At 38.9% G+C, this 19937-nt stretch overlaps 1 protein-coding gene across 1 annotated transcript; it reads left to right on the top strand.

Annotated features, from left to right (window-relative positions):
* The first annotated feature begins 931 nt into the window (after positions 1–931).
* On the top strand, positions 932–18388 carry EPHX4 (epoxide hydrolase 4). Its single transcript, XM_026057592.1, has 7 exons — positions 932–1192; positions 2870–2955; positions 6513–6670; positions 8692–8820; positions 11463–11566; positions 12569–12717; positions 17453–18388. The coding sequence occupies exons 1-7, from the start codon at positions 932–934 to the stop codon at positions 17685–17687; spliced, it is 1122 nt and encodes a 373-aa protein (XP_025913377.1). The 3' UTR covers positions 17688–18388.
* The last annotated feature ends 1549 nt before the right edge of the window (positions 18389–19937 follow it).

Here is a 19937-nt window from a genome sequence, read left to right as displayed (position 1 = left end):
TGGGCGCGCAGCCGCGCGTGCTGCAGGCGTGCTGACCTGGGCGTGTGCGTGCCTGCATGTGTGCGTGCTCTCCGGGGCATGCACACGCGCTGCTTGTGTGCTGACCTGGGCATGTATGCTGTCCTGTGCCTGCACCCACACATGTATGTATGCTGTCCTATGCATGCACACACATGTGCATGTATGCTCTTATGCATGCACACATGCAGGCATACATGCAYGCCCTCCTGTGCATGTGTACATGCACGCCCTCCTGTGCATGCACATGTGCTCTCCTGTGCATGCACACTGGCCCACATGCATGCTCGTATGCACACAGGCATGCATGCACATGTTCCTGTGCCCTGCTGTGGCCTTTGCCGCTGTGTGCGGGTGGCAGGGCTTCGGCAGAGGCCGCGGCAGTGTGCGGTCGCTGCTGCCCCGCGTGCAGGCAGGTGCGGAGCTAGCAGTGGGGCTCTGCCCAGCTGTGCAGTGATGTCTTGAGTCAGTCTTTAGGCCGCTGTCACGACTGCAGCCTGGGAAGCGAGAGTCGTGAGCACTCCTGTGAACGCCTAAGTGGGGCTGCGTGAGCTTGCTTCCATCTGTAGGTATACATGAGCAAGGAGCACGCCGCACATTTTGTAACATGCTATTTTTAATAAAATGAGCTCTAAGCTCTGACTTTTCTGGAATCTGTGGAGAGTGCCTTGTGCCAAACAAAAACTTAAATTATTAAGGATTCTCGTTTCTCATTATTCCATTTTGCTCTTTTTCCAACATCATTAGGCAGCATGTGCATGCTTTTTTGCTCTAAAGCTGTATTCTTCTTTTGTATAGCACCATGCAGTAAATGAGCGGGTTCCTGGGGAAGCGAGGGGTATGGCCATAATGAAGAGCGCATGGGAGGCCAGTGGAGTGGTCGCTATCACGGCTGCGCGTTCCTCTCAGAACCATGCAACCCGCGTGCCCTGTGCAACAGCAGGCCAGCGTGTTGCCCTCTGAACACCTAGTTCATACAGTTCACACAGAGTCCCATGAAACAAAGAAAAAAGAGCACATGTTTCAACAAAGATGGCAACGTCCTGTCCCTGTTTGCGGGGGCTGCGAAGGTTGTTGCAGTGATGCACAGCAGGGAGCAGCTGGAAAGGTAGATGGTGGCACTGGTCCGGGGCTTGTGGCATTTAAACTGCAGCCTGGGCTCCCTGGGAAGATGGTGAGACAGCATGGGCTTGGGGGGCAAAAATACTTACGGAATGGGAGGGTAAAGTGTACAGGTGATGGCTGAACTTGTATGAGTAAAGGCGATGTCCTTAAAAGCAATAAGTAGATTGAAATAAAGTCATTGAGGGTAAATTCCTAAAGGACACCGACTGAAAGCGGTGGGAGGGAGAGGCGCTTACCAGCTACGCACTGAACTGGGAATCTGAGGAGGGGGAGAAACCTCTGGGATCAAAGAAGTGATGCAGGGGATGGCGAAGGTGATGTAATGGCCCTAAAGTTTACCAAGAAGAGATGAAGTACTTAGAAACCTATAGATACTGGTACCACTAATATCTGCTCCCACCGAGTTGGGGGGACTCCAGCTTCATTGGCATCCCGGAGAAGAAACACCAGTATAACTGTGGGAAGAGCTTAGCAAAAAGTCCCTATTAAATCTACAGTGAGTATGAAAAAGAGAAAACAGGCGTTCTGTTTTGAGAGCCCTTCCGAGTACCAAGATGTCAGTTAATGATTCTGTGGCTGGTCAGGGATTTAACAGTGCTAAGGTAGCTCAGAGAATTTGAAGCATCTGTGGCAAGAAAAGCTTGGTTTTCTATGCATTTGTGATCCTGGACATGGCGTAAGCTCTTGATATACAGGCAAAGGCACGAGCTGACCATGTGCTTTTTTCCTCCCTTAAGTAGCAGAGACTGCCATCTGTGACATTTGTTCAGGAGATGTATGACCTTTCTTCTTGCAGTTTCCTTCACGTGGTTCCTAAACAGCATGTTATATTTTGTAAGCTAAGTCTTTCCCAACTTCTGTATCCATGTCTGTGCAAGAATTCAGTAAACCTGTTAGGTCATAATTTCAGCTTATTTAAATTCTGCCAGGTTTGACCTTGAGTTAGTGTAAGCTTGTGCACATCCATTCTTTTCAATGGCGTTTCAATGTTCAACCTCTGGACTGCTGGCAACAAGCAACTTGGCTATTGGTAATCCTAGTAAGACCCATGTCCTTAAAAGGTGCATCAGAAAGAATGACTATAGACAGGGTAGGAAGAGGGTGAATCGCATTAGGACTGTTTCTTCTGAAGCAAGTCTGAAACCTAGAATAGTAAAAATAAGCAAAACCCACTTACTTTCTAGTTATCTTAATTTTGATCACTTTTGTTTTTTAAAAATCTATGCAGCCCTTTATTATGCCAGATTGCAATGTGATCTAGTTTTAAATAGCTGACTATACCATAAATTAGCTGACAAGATTGACAGTGCATTTAAGGTATACTTTACTAAGTCTTCCCATCAAGTATATGATGGGTGTCTGAGAGGAAGGTGCTCGCTTCTGGAAGAACCTGCATTTCGTGGGCACCAGCCCTGGCAGTGCTCTTTCAGAAGTGTTAGCGTGCTCCTGGCTGAACTGGCACGCGGTCAGCAGCACGTGGCACAGGGGGTCCTCCTTGGAAGGCGCTGGGGCGTTGAGGGTGGGACACTCGGCTCTGCCGCCGCGGAGCAGATCGCCTCATCTCAGAAACACAGGCGACTTCAGCTTCAAGGGGAAGCAATACGGGTTTTTTCAGGGGCAATAAATTGTTTCTTAGACTATTGTCTGAACCATATTTCCTCTCAAATCCCAGTATCAGTAACAATTCAGTGCAGCAATAAAAACGCTTCTTTTTCTTTCCTTTTAGGATTCCGGGCTAAGGTTCCACTACGTGGCTGCGGGAGAAAGGGGTAAACCGCTCATGCTGCTGCTCCATGGCTTTCCAGAGTTCTGGTAAAACTCCCTGCTTGCTTTGCTTGTATAAAAGAGGCTGCTTGAGATACCTGGGAGTGGTCATCTCACCTTAGGTATCCCCAGGGGGATCTGTTGTAATGATGCATACTAGTAGTATTAAGTTCTAGGAGGGAACAAGTGACTGAAACTGTTTTTAACTGCAACGTCCAGAAGATAATTCCTGCAGCCTAACTCAAACCAACCACCCTTCTTCCACTGCAAATCCATTTTTTTCCCCAAGAATGTACGCTTTTCTTCATACTTTGGGGAGGAATTGCTTATTTTTAATTAATTTCCTGTTTAGAAAAAACATTTGTCCTGTTATGGTTAAAATTAGGAACCATAGCAGAGGGTGCTAAAATGAGAATCCATATATGTTACGTACAGTATGGATTGCTGCATTTGTTAAAAATAATATACGTGAAGTTTTAACTGGAGGAGGGGGAGAAGAACTCTAAGTTCTACAGTCTTGAACAGCCTAATTTCAGAACGCTACTCAGGGAAAAAGGCTCTATTATTAGTTCATCATAAGATGAATGATGGCATCTGCAGATACATGAAGATATGCAATGAATCAAAACCAACCCTAAATGTTTGTTTACAACAATGGAAAGCAGTCACATGTCTAATGTTTTAACCAAATTGCTTGGGCTGTCATTGCCAGATTTAACCAGTGAAGCATGGTTTACAGAACTTGCACCTTAAAAATCAATAAGGGAACAGAGGAAGTGGTGATGCCAGTAATTCAGCAAGTAAACGATCCTTTTCCATTCTAAATTCGCTGTGGAGCTAGGCTCCGCTGTTGGAACTGTGATCTTTCAAGCCGGCCTCATGTTGATCTGACCCAGGTAAAAGAGAGGTCAGTTCTCTTCCCACAGCAGTTTCCTGTAAGTACTTGAGGATGATTGCATTGAGGATGATGGTAAAAAATCGTATTTATTTTTTTCAGATAAACTTTTGAAGAAGCAGATTTTTCTAATAATAACTTGCTAACTAATGGGATAAAAAATGTAAACATAGATTAAAATCAGTCAGTTAGATTAGGGGGAGTTTGCATTTTCTATGCAAAAAATATGCATATCTTGCATAATGTGTGTTCTAACACAAAAAGACAGCTGAGACTACAGATAATTTCCCCTACAGTGGGCGTGATACGCAAAATTTAGCATTTTATATACATATTCTACTAAGATTCAGTATATTGTTTCCAAAATCCAGAAAGCCATTTTTACATTTTAGAACAGTGAGTCACGCTTTAAATGACAATTAATATATTGTATTATATTATCTGACAACTCAAATGGAATGGAATAATGAATAAGAAACTTGTATGTAGGTCATTGCTGCCACCAATAGCATAGTTTATATAGCTGTTTTTAAAAACAAAAAAAACCATGCAAATAGTTTATAAAATAGGCACACTACAAATACTGATGTTGGTTTGTTACTCAATCTGTGTAGAATTTTTTATGCAAGAATTGAGATTGTTTTGAGAGCACAAGATAAAATAATCACAATTTAAGAGCCATTTAAAGCAGTATCAAATTTGTATTGTTTGGCTGGAAAAAGAAATGGCTATGTTTCACAGTTACAAATCTTAATTACCAAATCCTCTGCCTTCAAATGTCTCAAGGTTATAACTAGAAGAACTATAACCAGCGAATACTGACCTTGGTGAGTGATTGTGAATGTCTTAAGATAAAAGATCATTTAAGTATATAATGCACCAGAGCCATTAAGAGCCTTAGATGCCTAAGAACTTGAAAATCAATACAAATTTTATAGAAAGACAATATTAAAATACTTCAAAGTGAGCATAATGTGAGATAGCTGGGTGTCTGTATGGATGTGTGTGAGCTGCTGAGTTTTGTACAAGTTGCCTTCCAGAAATAATGTGATCAGAAAATCATAAAATAGTTTCCATTATTCAGTCTTATGAAAACAAAGGCATTTACCACCTTTTCCAAATCCTGCTTGTGAAGCAGTTGTCTGAGTAGTGTTTCCTATGTGGTAACAGGAGTTCTGTGAATGCGAATGTAAAACCTACCCGTACGGTCAGACATTTAGTGATTGGCAGACTGTTGTGAAAACAGGATATGGGGATAGCAAGTAGGCATGCGTCTAGAAACAAAAATATTTTTTATTTATTTATGGGCCTTGTTTCTTCTTGCTGAAATATATATGATAGCTCTGACAGTTACCATGGCAAATTCAGCTTCCAAGTCGGTATAAAATGACTTTTAAATTTTTCATTCCTGGAGACCTGTTGTAAATCTTATATTTGCATTACATGGTACTGAAACAAAAAGGTGACGACTGTTCTGTTTACATGAATACAGATTTCTATAATTAAAGAGTGTTATTGTAATATTTCTTATGTTATGTTCAAAAACCCTAATATACTGGAGGCAAAGCTAAAGTGGAAGAGACAAAGATCTAATGTAAGCACAGTTTGAATTCAGGTAGAATTCCATGCATCTCACTTATGATAACTGATGATCCAAAAGCTTTATATAATTTATCTGAGATTTCTGAAACAAGGCCAGAAGTAAAAGTTAGATCCTAGCAAAGAGGGATTCAGCCATTGTTATATATGCCTAGAAGGATCATGTTTTTCATGTATCTTTGAATTACAGTATAAGATAAGATTTTTACTTTCTTGGTACTGGCTAGTCACAATTTTAATTGATTTCAATAACAGTTGAAGGTCAGGTAGTTCTTGCAGCATCAGGTTTGCCATTTTTGTATTATTTTAGCTTTATACTGTATTCATCCATTCATTACTTATTCATCCATTCACTACTTACTTTTACAGAATGAAGAATATCCTAAGCCTTTGCCTGAGTTCTTCATTTTGCATGTCTTTTAATGTGTGTAATTTTATCCCTCTTTTCCACAGAAGCACAAGCAATGAAATGCTTTGTGTAGTACCAACACATTGAGAGATTGCTCTGGAACAATTCTGGTAATATAGAGACATAGATAAAGTAGTAATAATATAAACCATAGCGGTTGACCAAGTTCATTTGTTATTCATCATATTTCTTTCTTCAGTTTAATTACTGTATGAATTATCTGACATGCCTTTTCTGAAAAGGAAAAAAATATCTGTCCCTTGAGGCATGCTTCCCTTCTCCATCCAACCCTTCTTCCAACCCCCAGAAGAAGCTGGGGAGAAGAGAAAAGCTTTCAGACTGTTATTTCTTGGTACTATAGTGGCTGCAAGGATAAAACAGACCAGTCCTCTGTGCGCTCTGGTTTAAGCTTGCTTGCTTTGCAGCAAAGGGAGCCCGACAGCTCCAGCAGCTGTGGAAGCAGCCAGGCTCTGGCCGCATCCCCTTCTGGGCAGCTGTGCTTCCTCACGGGGGAACCGAGGAAGGGAGCCTAGAGCGCCAGGAGCTGTAAAGGACCACCGGCTCACCACACGGAGAAGAGAAGCTCACTGCAAACAAAGCCAAATAACTCATCCTCAGCTATTTGGGAGCAGTAGGATTGACTGCATTTTACTATCATCCTGCTTGACCTTGTAACTCCAACTTTTTTTTCCCCTTTGTTAGGTATTCTTGGCGCCATCAACTGCGGGAATTTAAAAGCGAGTATCGAGTGGTGGCCCTGGATTTGAGAGGCTATGGAGAAACAGATGCTCCTTCTCACAAAGAAAATTACAAGTTAGATTGCCTGATAACAGATATAAAGGACATTTTGGAATCTCTAGGTGCGTTAGTAGAAGACAAACTGCTCAACTCAGACTATTTAACTTTCTGGCAAAAAACCAAAATATCTATTCTTGATTTTAAAAAACTGCATTCTCTTTAATAGATACACATTATAGATATATATCGATATATAGTTAAGGATTCTCATATCTTATGGACTATTATCAATATCAATGAAGAAGATTTGTTTTCAAATCCTGATGTTTATGTCAGTATAAACAATATGTAAAGACAATTTTCCATCGTGAGTTTTAAAAAGAATCTTCCATGTGTGCTGTGAAATCCAGCATCACAATCCTATGATCTTTTCTCCTGACTACAAAGATCTTCACTTACTCCTAACACTTGCACTTAATGAATACTACTGTGGATTAGAGTCTAATAGCACTTGCAGACAAAAGAATTGAAATCAGTTGAAATTTTTCTGGCACATACAATATGGAATAAATATGCTGGATTTTGTAAAAATGATGACGGTACACGTGCTGTATTAAAAAAAAAAAAAATCCCAAAATATTACTCCTGCACAGTAGTCGGTTCTCAAGAGCTGAATCACTCTGTCTTATATAGCAGCGAGGAGAAAAGAATGGAGAACAAGGGACGTATTGCTCCCTGTGCCAAATACACTGAGTAACAGCCTGGAACTGAAGCAGCTCTGCAAAATTTGCCCATCCAGCTCAGCACGAAGCGTAGCTGTTCTGGGGATAAATTGTAGCACCTACTGAAAATTATTTCCCCTCCATACCGATAGCAAGACAAGGAATTAGATTGTCACTCTCTGAATCATTTTCTTTCCCAGGATACTCTAAGGATAGTGAAAATACTTACTGCATTTCACATAAATTGTAAAGCAATGATGCAGTCCTACGGCTTGAATTTAGGATTTGCTTGTGATGTTTGAATATTGTCAAAAGACTGGGCGGGCAGCCCCACACTGGGTTTACAGTTTCGAACCTTCTCTGGTTCTGTTAATTTCCATGGTAATGCCATAGTTATGCTGGTGAAGTGCTGTCGTCATAATGCAATTTCAGAGGGTTTTAAAAAATTCTGGAAAAGATATTTCTGAGGCTTGTTATCTTTGTTTGTTCTAAACCCAAGGTAAATTCTTCTGGAGAGCCTGATTATATCAAAAGTGCTCAAAGAGATTTCCATTCAACAGGGGTTTAAAGGTGGTTTAACAACTGTGTCCAAATTTCTGTCAGAATTTGAAAGAGTTTGGCTTTTACACATTTGATTTGGCACATGTCTGCTCAGTATTGCCATATTCAATGGGGAATGTGATGGTCTCTGACAACATGGTATGTATTCCAGGACTAGTTAAAAAAGGAAGGGTCAAGCTTTCAAAAACACAGTCATGATTTTTCTTCCTGTTAGTAGTAAAATTCCCACTTTCATCAGTGGAAGGATGAGTAGGTGAATGCTGAGAACTTTAAAGATTGTCATCAAAACAGGACATGGAGAAGTGCTATGGGCCTGCTAAGTATATATAAATGCGTGTGTGTGTATGCATAAGTATAACTCCCACTTTTTGCATAATGATGATGTTTAGTGCTTAGATCACCTCCCATATTTAAACCAATTCATACAGATCAGTTTTATTCAGGAAGGGCTCAGATCTCACAGTCTTTCTGCCTGTAGTTTCACACTCCAAACTCTCCAAACACGACAAGTGTGCATGCATTATAATGACTGCAAGTTGAATTGTGTATTTGAACCTGCATTGGCTGAGATGTGAACAGTGTGGCCATTTGGATACATGAATGTCTTTAGTTTGACATTGACATAGTATGGTCAAAGTGTAATCAAAGCCAAATTAAATAATTTTAATTGTGTGTTAAAATTTTAACGATAACAGTGCACTGATTTTTTTGGCCATTAGTAATGGAAGCAGTGCAGTATGAAATAGTTATGTTAACAAATGTGCTGGACCACCTGTTTTATCTAACAGTTACTGTATGTGATAATTTGTATGGATACAAATGGCACTGAAATAAAATCCAGATCTGTGTTTATGTGGCAGGATACAACAAGTGTGTGCTGATTGGCCATGACTGGGGAGGAATGATCGCTTGGTTAGTGGCTATCTGTTACCCAGAAATGGTGACTAAACTGATTGTGGTTAATTTCCCTCATCCTTCTGTGTTTACAGGTGAGTTTTATAGTAGTCTTATGTTAATCCAGAATATTTGTATTTTCATTAAGATTGTCTCTGCTTTGAGTGGACTTGAAGAGGAACAAACTACTKGCTTTTAGTAACATATTCAGCAGATAAGTTACCAGTATTCAGTGCMTCTCACAAGCTGGACCCTATTTCATGAAATACTAACGTACCAAGTATTTTAATTTTGGAAATGATTTATTGTAGGAAGTGGGAGAACTTGCAAGCAAACTTACTAATTTTTTTGTTAATCCTTGAAGGTCCAGAAACCTAATTTTCTTATACATGAATCTCTTTTATACCATTCTGACAGGATAAAGTTCTCTGAACGTGGGTATATATTGCATTACATCTAGGTTAAGGCCTCACTGCATTATTAGAACTTTATAAAACAGCCTCTGTATGAATGAGAATCAGATTTTTAGAATTTAATCCTGATTTAGTTGACAAGTGAAACTTCATGATCTTGTACAATATTCATTGGAACAAGACAACCTTTCCAGGCTATTTACTAGAGGCTCAGGAACATACTAGCAGTGAGATGAAGCAAGGATTTAGGTATCCTAGTAGAATTTGTGGTGTGATAGGCTTTGAGTTTGTCTACTACCCAGAGTTAAAAAAATTTCATAGGGATTAGATCTACTTTCACTATTTAAAATTACAGTAATATCTCACTGATTTTAATTTCTTCAATTGCTGACCTCATCCTTTTTCTATTAAGATAGTTAAGAATATTCAGTGAGGCTTTAATTTTCATCTCAACTGAATGTAAATGTGACCTTCCCTGGTGTAAGGTCACTGGAATCAGAACCATTCACACTTACTGCTCTCACAATGTTCTTGGCCACCTTTCTAACACATTAAAGAACATTTTGATGGGTAATTAAACCTCACTTACCGCAGAAGAGGTCTGTTCTCCACCACTGGAGCAAGCAAGAGGTTTTACAGTATTTTCCCTGAGAGCAGGAGCCAGCCTGTATAGAAACAAAATACATTTTACTATAGGCTTTCTTAGTATTTGTTTGCATACTTGTTAAAGTACAAAATCTGCTCTGTAGCTTGAGACAGTCTCCCTGGATCAAATTTGTTCTTCTGTGAAAAATACACTGCTTATAAATTGACTGTTCTGCTTGTAATTATTACCATATTCTTTACTATGATAAAAGTCAAATTCTTTTTTTATTTATACATTTAATTCCATAGTAAGAGTTAAAATACTCTCAGCCACTCCTAAGGGATTACCATACTTCTTATTGTACGTCTCACTTGAAATTACTTGATCTTTGGTCTTGTGCTTTACATATCACTACTTTGTGCAAATTGTAATCACTTAGTCACTTAATGCATGTCATTTCCTGTTGTTAACTGATAGCAGTTATGATACTAGATTTTCGATAGTTTCTTCCTTATGGTTTCCATCTCAGGATTTCTTGACTTCCCACTGCATTCATATGTCCTAACATCAAAGGACTGGTAACAGATCTGTTTATTAGTTATGCTCAGCAGTGAGGTGGGAAGTCTGCCTATTAGCAAATGGTGAGTTAGCTTTTTGCAGTATTGAAGAGATCTCTGTGGTCCTCCTTGCAAAATTAAAATATTAAACAAAAATTTTAGATATCAGGCAATACCGAAAATATGTTAGCTTACTAACACCCTCATAAACATATTAGTAACATATGAGTGCAGAAAGGTCAAGTGAGCGGTACTGATGATGGTCCATCGAAGGAAAAACATAATAGCTGATGCAATTTAGGAATGTATAAGGTATAAATGTTTAGAAGATAGCTGAGACTTAAATTTGCTTTGTTTTAAAACCAATTTTCATTCACTGTTGGAATTAATATTTCAGAGTTGTCTCCTATTTGGGGAATGAAATGTTGCCTTCTTGAATTTGCATCTGTCAAGGATAGGTTCTAGACTCCTACCCAGTACCTGCCTACATTCTGTGCTTGCTCCGAGGCAGTTAGATATTTGAATGTCAGTGTTGGCTCTTGCAACTCATTGGAGATGCAAAATTACAATTTCAAAAAAGAGAGACAATGTAAATTCAGCTACATCTTTTTTTTTGTTGTTATATATGTCTTCAATGTCTTTCAAAAGTGACACTCTGTAATCTTGATTATGGTTCTTGAAATTGCCAAGAAAGAATACTGCTAGAAAAACTGTGTCCTTTCATGAGCAGGATTGATACCGTCTTTAACAATGTAAATGGATTATCATCTATGGATTTCTGTGCATCACATTTTTGATAGGAGAAAAACTTAAAGACAGAAGAAACACTTGCATTTATGTCTTTGTTATTCCACAGCTGAAAAAACGCTTTGGACTACCAGCACAAATAGAACTTTAAGTGAAAACAAGTTATGAAACCCTTCAGTGTCACTGCTCTCACCTAATCTTTGGCAGGCTTCTGTTTTGCTCTCTATTTCTATTAACACATAAAATAAAAGAAGTATATTTTAATAGGCACATCATATACTTACTCCTGAAACAATAATCATCTTTTGTCATAAAGCATGTTCTAACGTAATACTTTTAAAACATTCCTTTAAGTTTAAAAAGTAGTGATATTAACAGTAATTTTGTTTGAGTCATCAGTTTTCATTTTTAATTCATGGGCATTTTTGTTTCAGAATACATTCTACGACATCCATCACAATTGATTAAATCTGGTTACTACTTCTTTTTCCAAATGCCATGGTTTCCTGAATTCATGTTTACAGTAAATGATTTCAAGGTGAGAAAAATGAGTGCTCTTGTTTATATATTGAACTGTGAGTGGTGGAACAATTGCCACCTGCGTTGATCCTTTCTGGTGTTACTATATAATATAGTTACTGGAGAAAAATAAGATGTTTTCTGTTTTTCCTTCAGCTTTATGTGTTTCTTTTAGGCTAGTGGAGTATTAAACAGACTAATACATGTGCAGATATAAGTATTTAGTACTCTCTGTGTAGGATTCACTCTTGCTTTTGCGTTTCGGGCAGGTGCTTAGGTATGTACTTTTAACCTACAGGACTAGAGCGCATTTCTCCTCCTAGGCAGTCAGCTGGTTGCATATTACTTGTGTCCATGCCAGTGGGACACATGTGGTGCCTGGGGAGCTCCTCCTGACTTTGCAGAAGCTCCTGTGTGCAGCAGGACACCCCCCTGTCCCTCACTGCCTGACGCAGGGCAGGCAGGCCGGGAATCTGGTTATCAAATTCTGCCGGGTGACTAATTCTGCCTGAGTAACCAGTAGGGCCAATATCTTGTATAACCTTAAAAAAACGAATGCAAATGTATGGAAAGGGAAAAAGCACCTCAAGGCTTGCATCCTCCTCCGCGTATGCGGTGTAGTACAGAGCTCGCAGCGGTGCTGCAAAGGCGGCACGCGCGGGGAGGACACAGCCTGGGGYGGCCCGTCTCGTTCTCCCTCCCGCTCTCTCGGCTGCTGGGGTCCATCTCCAGGACAAATCTGTGCATTAAACTTGCCTTTGCCTGTCACAGGTGACAGGGGAGGACCCAGAACTGAGTAACTTGGTAATATGGGTATTTGTCTGTACTTTATTCTTCTGAAGTAAATTATACCAGAGATAAGTATATTGTATGCTTTACTTATGGCTCTCTGAAAAACATTTGAACCATTCGTTATATTCCAAAAATATAGATAGATTTTAGAAAGATGTGTCCTGCTGAAGGAGAGAAATAGCCTTTTCTAGATATCTTAGGTCATGGCTTTTTATTTTTCACTTTCTAGGTTCTGAAAAATTTATTTACCAGCCAGGCCACTGGAATTGGAAGGAAAGGCTGCAGATTAACAGCAGAGGATATTGAAGCTTATCTCTATGTCTTTTCACAACCTGGAGCATTAACTGGACCCATTAACCATTACAGAAATATTTTCAGGTCAGTGTAACATTCTGAAACCAGGTAAAATATTTTAGAGACCTCTGGAGGCCAAAAATGTTATTGTATCTTCTGCCACTAAGGTAGGAAGGAAAAAGGCAAATCTGTTCCTAAAGTCTGAACAGCTCACAAATGCATTCAGTGTCAGGCAGTGTGAAGCAAAATGAATTATATGGTATATCTACAGAAGATAGTGAAACAACCAGTGTGCTGTTGAGGAAAATCTTTGTTTCAAAATTTAAGAAAACAAAAAAAGACCCTTCCTCATTCGCAGAGCTCAAGGCAACCACAAAAATCCATCCCTAAATGATAATAAGTTGATGTCAATTAACTGCTTATGTTATAGTTCATATTATGTAACAAGCTCTGTGAAGAACAACAGGATCCAAGTAAGTTTCCCTCACTTTTCTTTATCATTTTATGAAACCACGTCTCTCTCTAATTTTACCATGTTTCGGCTGGCTTTTATGAAAGGTGATTAGCTGATTTTTTTTTTTTTTTTTTTTTGTTGGTTAACCCTAAAGGAAAAAAAAAATTTTTTTTTTTTTTTTTTTTTTTTTTTTTTTTTTTGGTAGTTAACCCTAAAGGAAAAAAAAACTATGTTTTTTCTCTTTGTCTTGCATAGGTCTCATCAGACTTGGTGACAGCAGTGAGCATATATAGCAGGGAGCATGTACAGGCTAAAAGACAGAATATCATGATAGGAAGCAATTTTGCAAGCTTAATATTTATTTTATTTTTCTCCAGAAGTTTTCTAATGATTTTAACTGTCTTGGAAAGAGTTGGCTTGGCTTTAAAGCCTGACACCCCCTTTTTATCCACTAAAAGCTTTGTGGGCCAGGAGGTTGTTACTTCTGCATGTATGCTACGTGTGATTTGTGGCTCTAACTTTAAGGAATACCCCAAGAGAAGTGGGTTTGAACTCTTTATTCCCTCACTGCCTCCAGTCTGCAGTAGTGCTAAATCTGCTGCATGCTTCTCTAACAACAAGCAAGCTTCCCAGTGTTGTTAATAATGCTAATTCTTTTCTTCCTCTGAACTCAAACAGTAGATCAGAGAAGCAGATTAACTTTTCATTTTCCCTAGCCCCAATTTAGTGCCACCCTTTTGGCTCTTTCTGTGCCTTCCATGTCGTCACTGTGCAGGAGAACAATCAACAGGGAAATAATGACAGAAAAACGGGGATCTGAGCTAGATGCTTCTTGTACAGGTTAAGAGACAAAACTGGAAAGAGGAAGTAGAGAGGTGATTTATTTTCTTCTAAACAAGAGAACACTAAGTGCAGACACCAATGGGAAAAAAAAAGAAGTGGCTGTGCTCGTAGCAGTATACTTATTTAAAGCTATGCAGGGAGCGGTTGATGCCATCAGCTGGGGTGCGGATGCCCCAGGGTGGCGGGAGCTGCGAGGCGGCGTGGCTGCTCCCCGGCCACCGAGCTGCACTGCAGGAGCCTCTAGGGTAGAGCTAATGAGGAGCTACAGGAGCACGAGTCGCCGAACCTTGTTCCTTACAGTTGCCACAGCACCTCGCGTCAGCGAGCGAGCACGTGAACGAGATGCTTCCCTGACAATAACAGTGAAATATTTGTGTTTGTTGATAGCTGAATTGCTATGGGATTCAGATGAGATGAGTGCAACAGTTGCACGTGCTAAAACTATTGTTTCAGACCTTCTTCAGGCTCAAGACAAAAGTCTCATATCAGTTATTAATCAGAAAGTATCTCCATAGAGCTATTAACTGGTGTGTGCCTGTGAGTGTACACACTACTTGGTTTGTTTTTCTAACGAAAGTATAACTGTACTTAATTCGGAAGATGCCTTTTTAGGTGACATCAGCCACAGTGCAGCAGGCCTTGGACTAAAAGAAAAAGATTGGTCTTCAGCTCACTTGGTTCTTGCCCCAATTCTGATGGTCACCTTAGAATGTGAATCATTAAATACTAAAACTGGATTGAAATTTTCACTTCTCACATAAGCCATTGAGCAGCATTTAGATTCTAACAATTTGTATTCACTGTACCTCCCAGTGGGCTGGCACTGGGGACCTGCGGGTTAAAGGCTTCAACCCGTTACTGTCCACCTGTCCACCTCGAGTATTGGGCTCTTCAGAGCTTAATTCTACTGGAAAGTTATTATCAAAGAGATGTTGAAATCATCTAGTTCCATCCATCCATCACCAACACATTTTTGTATAAATAGCATAGCAGTAATTCCATAGTCTATAATTTAGATGCAAACTCCTTTGAAAATATACTCAGAAAGCTTTTGTCTCACACTTAAGAGATAGATAAACAGTTGAAGTTTGAATTTTCTTCTGCCACACCATTTTTAAAAAACGGGATTACTCTTGTAGCAGTTAGGAAATACTTTAGTAATACAGAAGAACTGCTGGTCAACAGTACCATATAGAAGGTTTGAGTCTGTTTTTCAAAGACAGACTTCACAACTGGTATTTCTGTTTCTAAATGTGAAATTTGCATGTTAATTCTTGTTAGAAGATATTTCTAGAAACTTCAGACACAATGTAATGTTCTATACTCCAGACTGAAAAGAAATGTAGTGTGCCTCATAGGCAATGAAAAATGACAAATAAGTGTTTTATCTATGCAATGTGTGTAAAAAAGCCCAGTTGAGTTTTCTTAAGCAAGGCTACAAATTTTGCACAGCACTTAGTTACAGGAGAATAGTAATAAACTGTATAGTAGTGAAAAATATATATACAGTATAAATAGTGAAGAAATCCAGGATACTTAGAAAGTTAAGAGGTAAAGAGCTTAATCTAAGTATACTAAATGCACTGAATCAGATTATCAGTTTTAACAATAATACCACGAATAAGCTATGGTTCAGTGTGTTCTGTCAGTTAGTTTGAAAAATGAGATCTAAATGCTCTACTACAAAAGCCACTTTGAATTTTCCTAGTTCATCATTCAAACCTGAGAGAGCATGTATTATTTTACATTTGCTTCTAATACATTCAGTCTGATTAGAATATTGAATACAGAATGCTGAGCTCAAAAAGAAAAGGTCAAACTTTTAATTTTAATTATATGATTGCTTTTCTAGGTTAGCAGTCTTAAGAATACAGTGATTTTTCAGGAAAGACTGTCTTTATAACAGTCTTTAAATATGTAAGAGACTATTGCATAGGAAAAGAGAATAATCTGTTCTCCATATTCCTGCTGGATAAGATGAGCAATGGTTTTAAATTTCCACAAGAAAGATTCATTGTAGACATTAGGAAAAACTTTCTAATGGTAGGAAGAGGGAAGGACTGGTGTAGCACTGAGTTATGGAATTGCCATCTTGGAAGACCTTAAAGAAAAAGCAAGATAAATACCTTCTGTAGGTTGAGGCCACTTTAGGGCAAGAGAATGATTTTCTAAGGTTTCTGCCACTCAGTATCTATGATTTTATGTTTCTTCAAGAAACAAACACAAGGATGGGAAACAAGAAGAGCCCATTTACATTAGAAAACTTGCAGTCACATAATAAATAATTTTGTCTATATGCCTTTTGCTTAATTATAGTATTTATCAGAATAAAAAAGAGCTGAAAACTGTCATTTTGCTAGAAAAACAATCACTATTATATTCATCAATAGCTATAAAATCCTGCAATATTTTTCCCCTTTAAGTTGCACAACCAGTAATTCTGCTTGGTATGTACTTTCTCCATGGGGGAATACAGCATGCTATTCAGGTTAGTGCCAGCACCACACAGAGCAGTTGTTCAATGCCTTATGCAGAGAAATTGTTAAGAAATATGGAGGTTTGGCCTAATAAATGCTGATCAATATATAATTGTCAAAACTAAATTATGATTTATAGTGACCTTTTATTAAAAACAAAAGCTCTGGATGGTGATGTTGGGGTTTTAAACAGATTATTACTGTGCAAATCTTTAGGGAACAGTTTTATTTCACTGCATACAGGTTTAGATTTACAAGTTCAAGGCCTTCAAAAAGATACTGTATCTGTCTGTACTGGGAACTTTGATGCATTTTGAATGTTTTTATGAATCTCATAGCAGAGAGAATGTAACTGACTTCAGTTCAGCACTGCAGACATCAATGTTCTATTGAAGGGTTTTTTCTATAAATACTTTTAGCCATACTGCTCCATATTTAATTTTGAGCAGATCTGAGACACTCTAGCTGATACCTTCCATCATGTGCTTTAAAAAGGCGATAAAATAACAGCCTGCCATTTCCTGGACAAACAACCATTTTTGGAGGAAAAGCACTTTGGCTGGTCAGGTAGTAGGATGCCTTGAACACTGTATTCTAACTGTGATTCAAAGCATCATGTTTCATTAAAAGCTAGAGTAAATAATACAGGTTCAGAAATTTGCCGTAGCATTCATCAACCAAGGAAGAACTACTGATGTACAAAATTCTGGCCATGTTATTCTACATTCCCTTTTGCAGAGATCTCCTGAGCTGTGCATCATGAGGAAGCATCATTCTTGTTCTAAAAATAAGACCTCTGTTTGCAACCAGCTGCTGATACAGACATGTTACAGTAAAATTTTCTTCTTACAATGTTACCATCCTTAAAAACAGTTAAAGGACTTTGATTCACAGGAGTAATTTTTTGGTATTGTGGAAGATATCTTGGAACCTGGAAAGCTTGCAATAAGTTACTGTATGTTGATTTCAAAAGCTAAGTTGACTAAATCTGTCTTTGTTGTTTTTTTTAAAGCAAGACTAAACTCAGTGTATTTTGTTTTTAAAGTTGCCTACCTCTGCAGCACCATGAAGTCATCATGCCAACCCTGCTGTTATGGGGAGAAAGAGATGCATTTATGGAAGTTGAGATGGCAGAAATTACACGGATTTATGTTAAAAATCACTTCAGATTAACTATTTTGTCTGAAGCCAGTCATTGGCTCCAGCAGGATCAACCTGACATAGTGAACAAGTTGATATGGACCTTTCTAAAGGAAGAGACAACAAGAAAAAGAGAATGACTGTTTGTACATGTTTTAAGGGGTCTACATAGAAGCTCTTCAGATTTAAAAACTAAATTGTTATCAGGGCCATATTTCCAGTCTGCCTTCTATTTTGAGCTCTGTTAGAGAAAAGTGTTTTCAATGTACTGTACATTTGGACACCAATGTTACTGCTAAAAGAAGAAGTGAGTATGAGAATATATGATACCAACATTGGTTTTACCTGTATACTTGTATTTTGCACATAAAACATCTGCCTTAAGATATATGTATTTGTACAGAAAGGAAGTCATGGAAAGTTGCTTGGTTTTGTTTTTTCACTTGCTTTACAGTTTTAATGTGTGGTGCCTTTTACAAGTTTATAATCAGACAATGGAGTGGTGCCATACAGAAAGGAAGCTATGAGTTTTCATTCTAGATTCGCCTGAATTTTTTTACTGTATTTTACCATTAAAACACTTACTAACTCTTTTTATTATCTATATTTTAGCATACTGAATGACTGAAAAATTTCTGGGCACATTTCTAGTCTTCAAGTGAACAATGATACATATCTTGTTGTATTGTTGAATGCAGCTGCTTTGTGCAATGTGTTTTTCTTGACTGAAAAATGGGAACTTGTACACTCAACATGTCTGAACAAGAAGAATAGAAAATTAAGATCTATACTCATAACATGTATCAAATCCACCTCTGTCTAATAAAATGCAACTTACATTATGCCCTTTATCTGACTTCTTATGGAGAGGTTTCTTGCTGAAGAATGAGGTTTGAAGAGCTGAAGTGTCTGTCCCCTGTATAGCTTTCCTAATGCTATGATTGTTGTAGTTGCTTGGAAATAAAGCCCCATTGTTGGCATTATCCTTCCTATGTTAGCAACTTCTGTTCTTGTTTCCAAGAACTGCTGCCAAATTCTTGTGTTTATAGGAGGAAGAGACACAATGATGATGAAAACAGAGGGTAGAATTAATTTGGATGTGATGGGAGGGGAGAAGAAAACTGGATTCTACCAGCAAAGAAAAAAGCATGAAATGGAAGTCCCGAGAAGAGGTGAGTCCCCTGCCTGTGTGATCTCCCAAGGCTCCTTCTCCACCTGCAGTTCTGCATTTGCAGAACAAGTGTGGTGCCCCGGGAACAGCTGAGCCTGAACCAAGCATCCACACCACAAGCAGGAGACAGCTGAGAGGTACTGGAGACTCCCAAGGAGCCTGCTCCCAGGCATGCCATCTCATTCAAGCCAGAGTCTCGCAAAGGTTGTGAGCACAGCCTCTGCTGACTTCTCACTAGCCTGTGCTGTCAGCTAAGTATTAGGTCTTGACTAAGCAGACTTCATCTGCTTCCTTTCATGCAGTTCATGTGATTTAAGGAAGGGTCCCCTCAGGATGGTGATAATGGTATTACTCTTGCCTTCCCATCCATGGATGATACCTGACTTGCAAGGATGATCTTCCCCCAAATGTTTTCAACATTTATAGACTTTAATGGTCACAGGCTTCTTTTACTACACATACTTACATTGGAGAGTGGCTTCACAGATGCTACTATGAACTGTCAAGCAGAATCCTTCCTTTAGTGTCAAACATAATCCACATTGCATCACGGCTATCTTTCTTTTTTTGTTGTTCCCCATAGCAACGTAGTTTAATTTGTCTCCACTTTACAGGAAGGAGAACAAGGCATTTTTCTGACGATTCAAAGATGTCCTGTGTGCAATGTTTTTAAGGAAACTTTCCTAACGGTCTTTCATAGAAGAACTTTCCTGCTCCCCAAAGCTGAGGTGCACAGTCTCCCTTCAGGGTTCTTGATCAATGTGAGAAGTAAGGTGTTTATACATCTCAAACAGCACCGCAAGCAATATAAAACAGTTCTAATGAGGAAAGGGGCATCTATAATTACTTGTAAGTGGGAACACGATACAAAAGCTGCTTTGATGAAGGAGGAGAGGCTGATGTGCTTGTCAATGCTGACAGGTCAGTAACTGCAGGAGGCTGAGTCCAGTCTCCAAGAACTGGACTCCAGGACTATTCCTGGGAGCAAGCTCAACAAAGTTGGACCCAGAAGTGTTCATCCCTGTTTAGATGCACAGCTGGCACAAACATGAAAGGGGAAGTGAGACTTTCCTTTTTTTTTTTTGGAGAGGCCTTTTGTCCAAAGCTGGCTCCTCTGCTGCAGCACAGTATCATGTATGATGACTGTGAAGAGCAGGAATTTTCAGTTAAAGACTGTAACTTAAAAGATCTTCTGTTTGAAGGTAAACCCAGGTTTGAA

The sequence above is a fragment of the Apteryx rowi genome, unplaced genomic scaffold, assembly GCF_003343035.1.
Source record: "Apteryx rowi isolate R43461 unplaced genomic scaffold, aptRow1 scaffold_14, whole genome shotgun sequence".
NCBI classification, from domain to species: domain Eukaryota; kingdom Metazoa; phylum Chordata; class Aves; order Apterygiformes; family Apterygidae; genus Apteryx; species Apteryx rowi.
The sequence above is the reverse complement of the archived record's forward strand: the minus strand, read 5'-3'. Positions and strand labels throughout refer to the sequence as shown.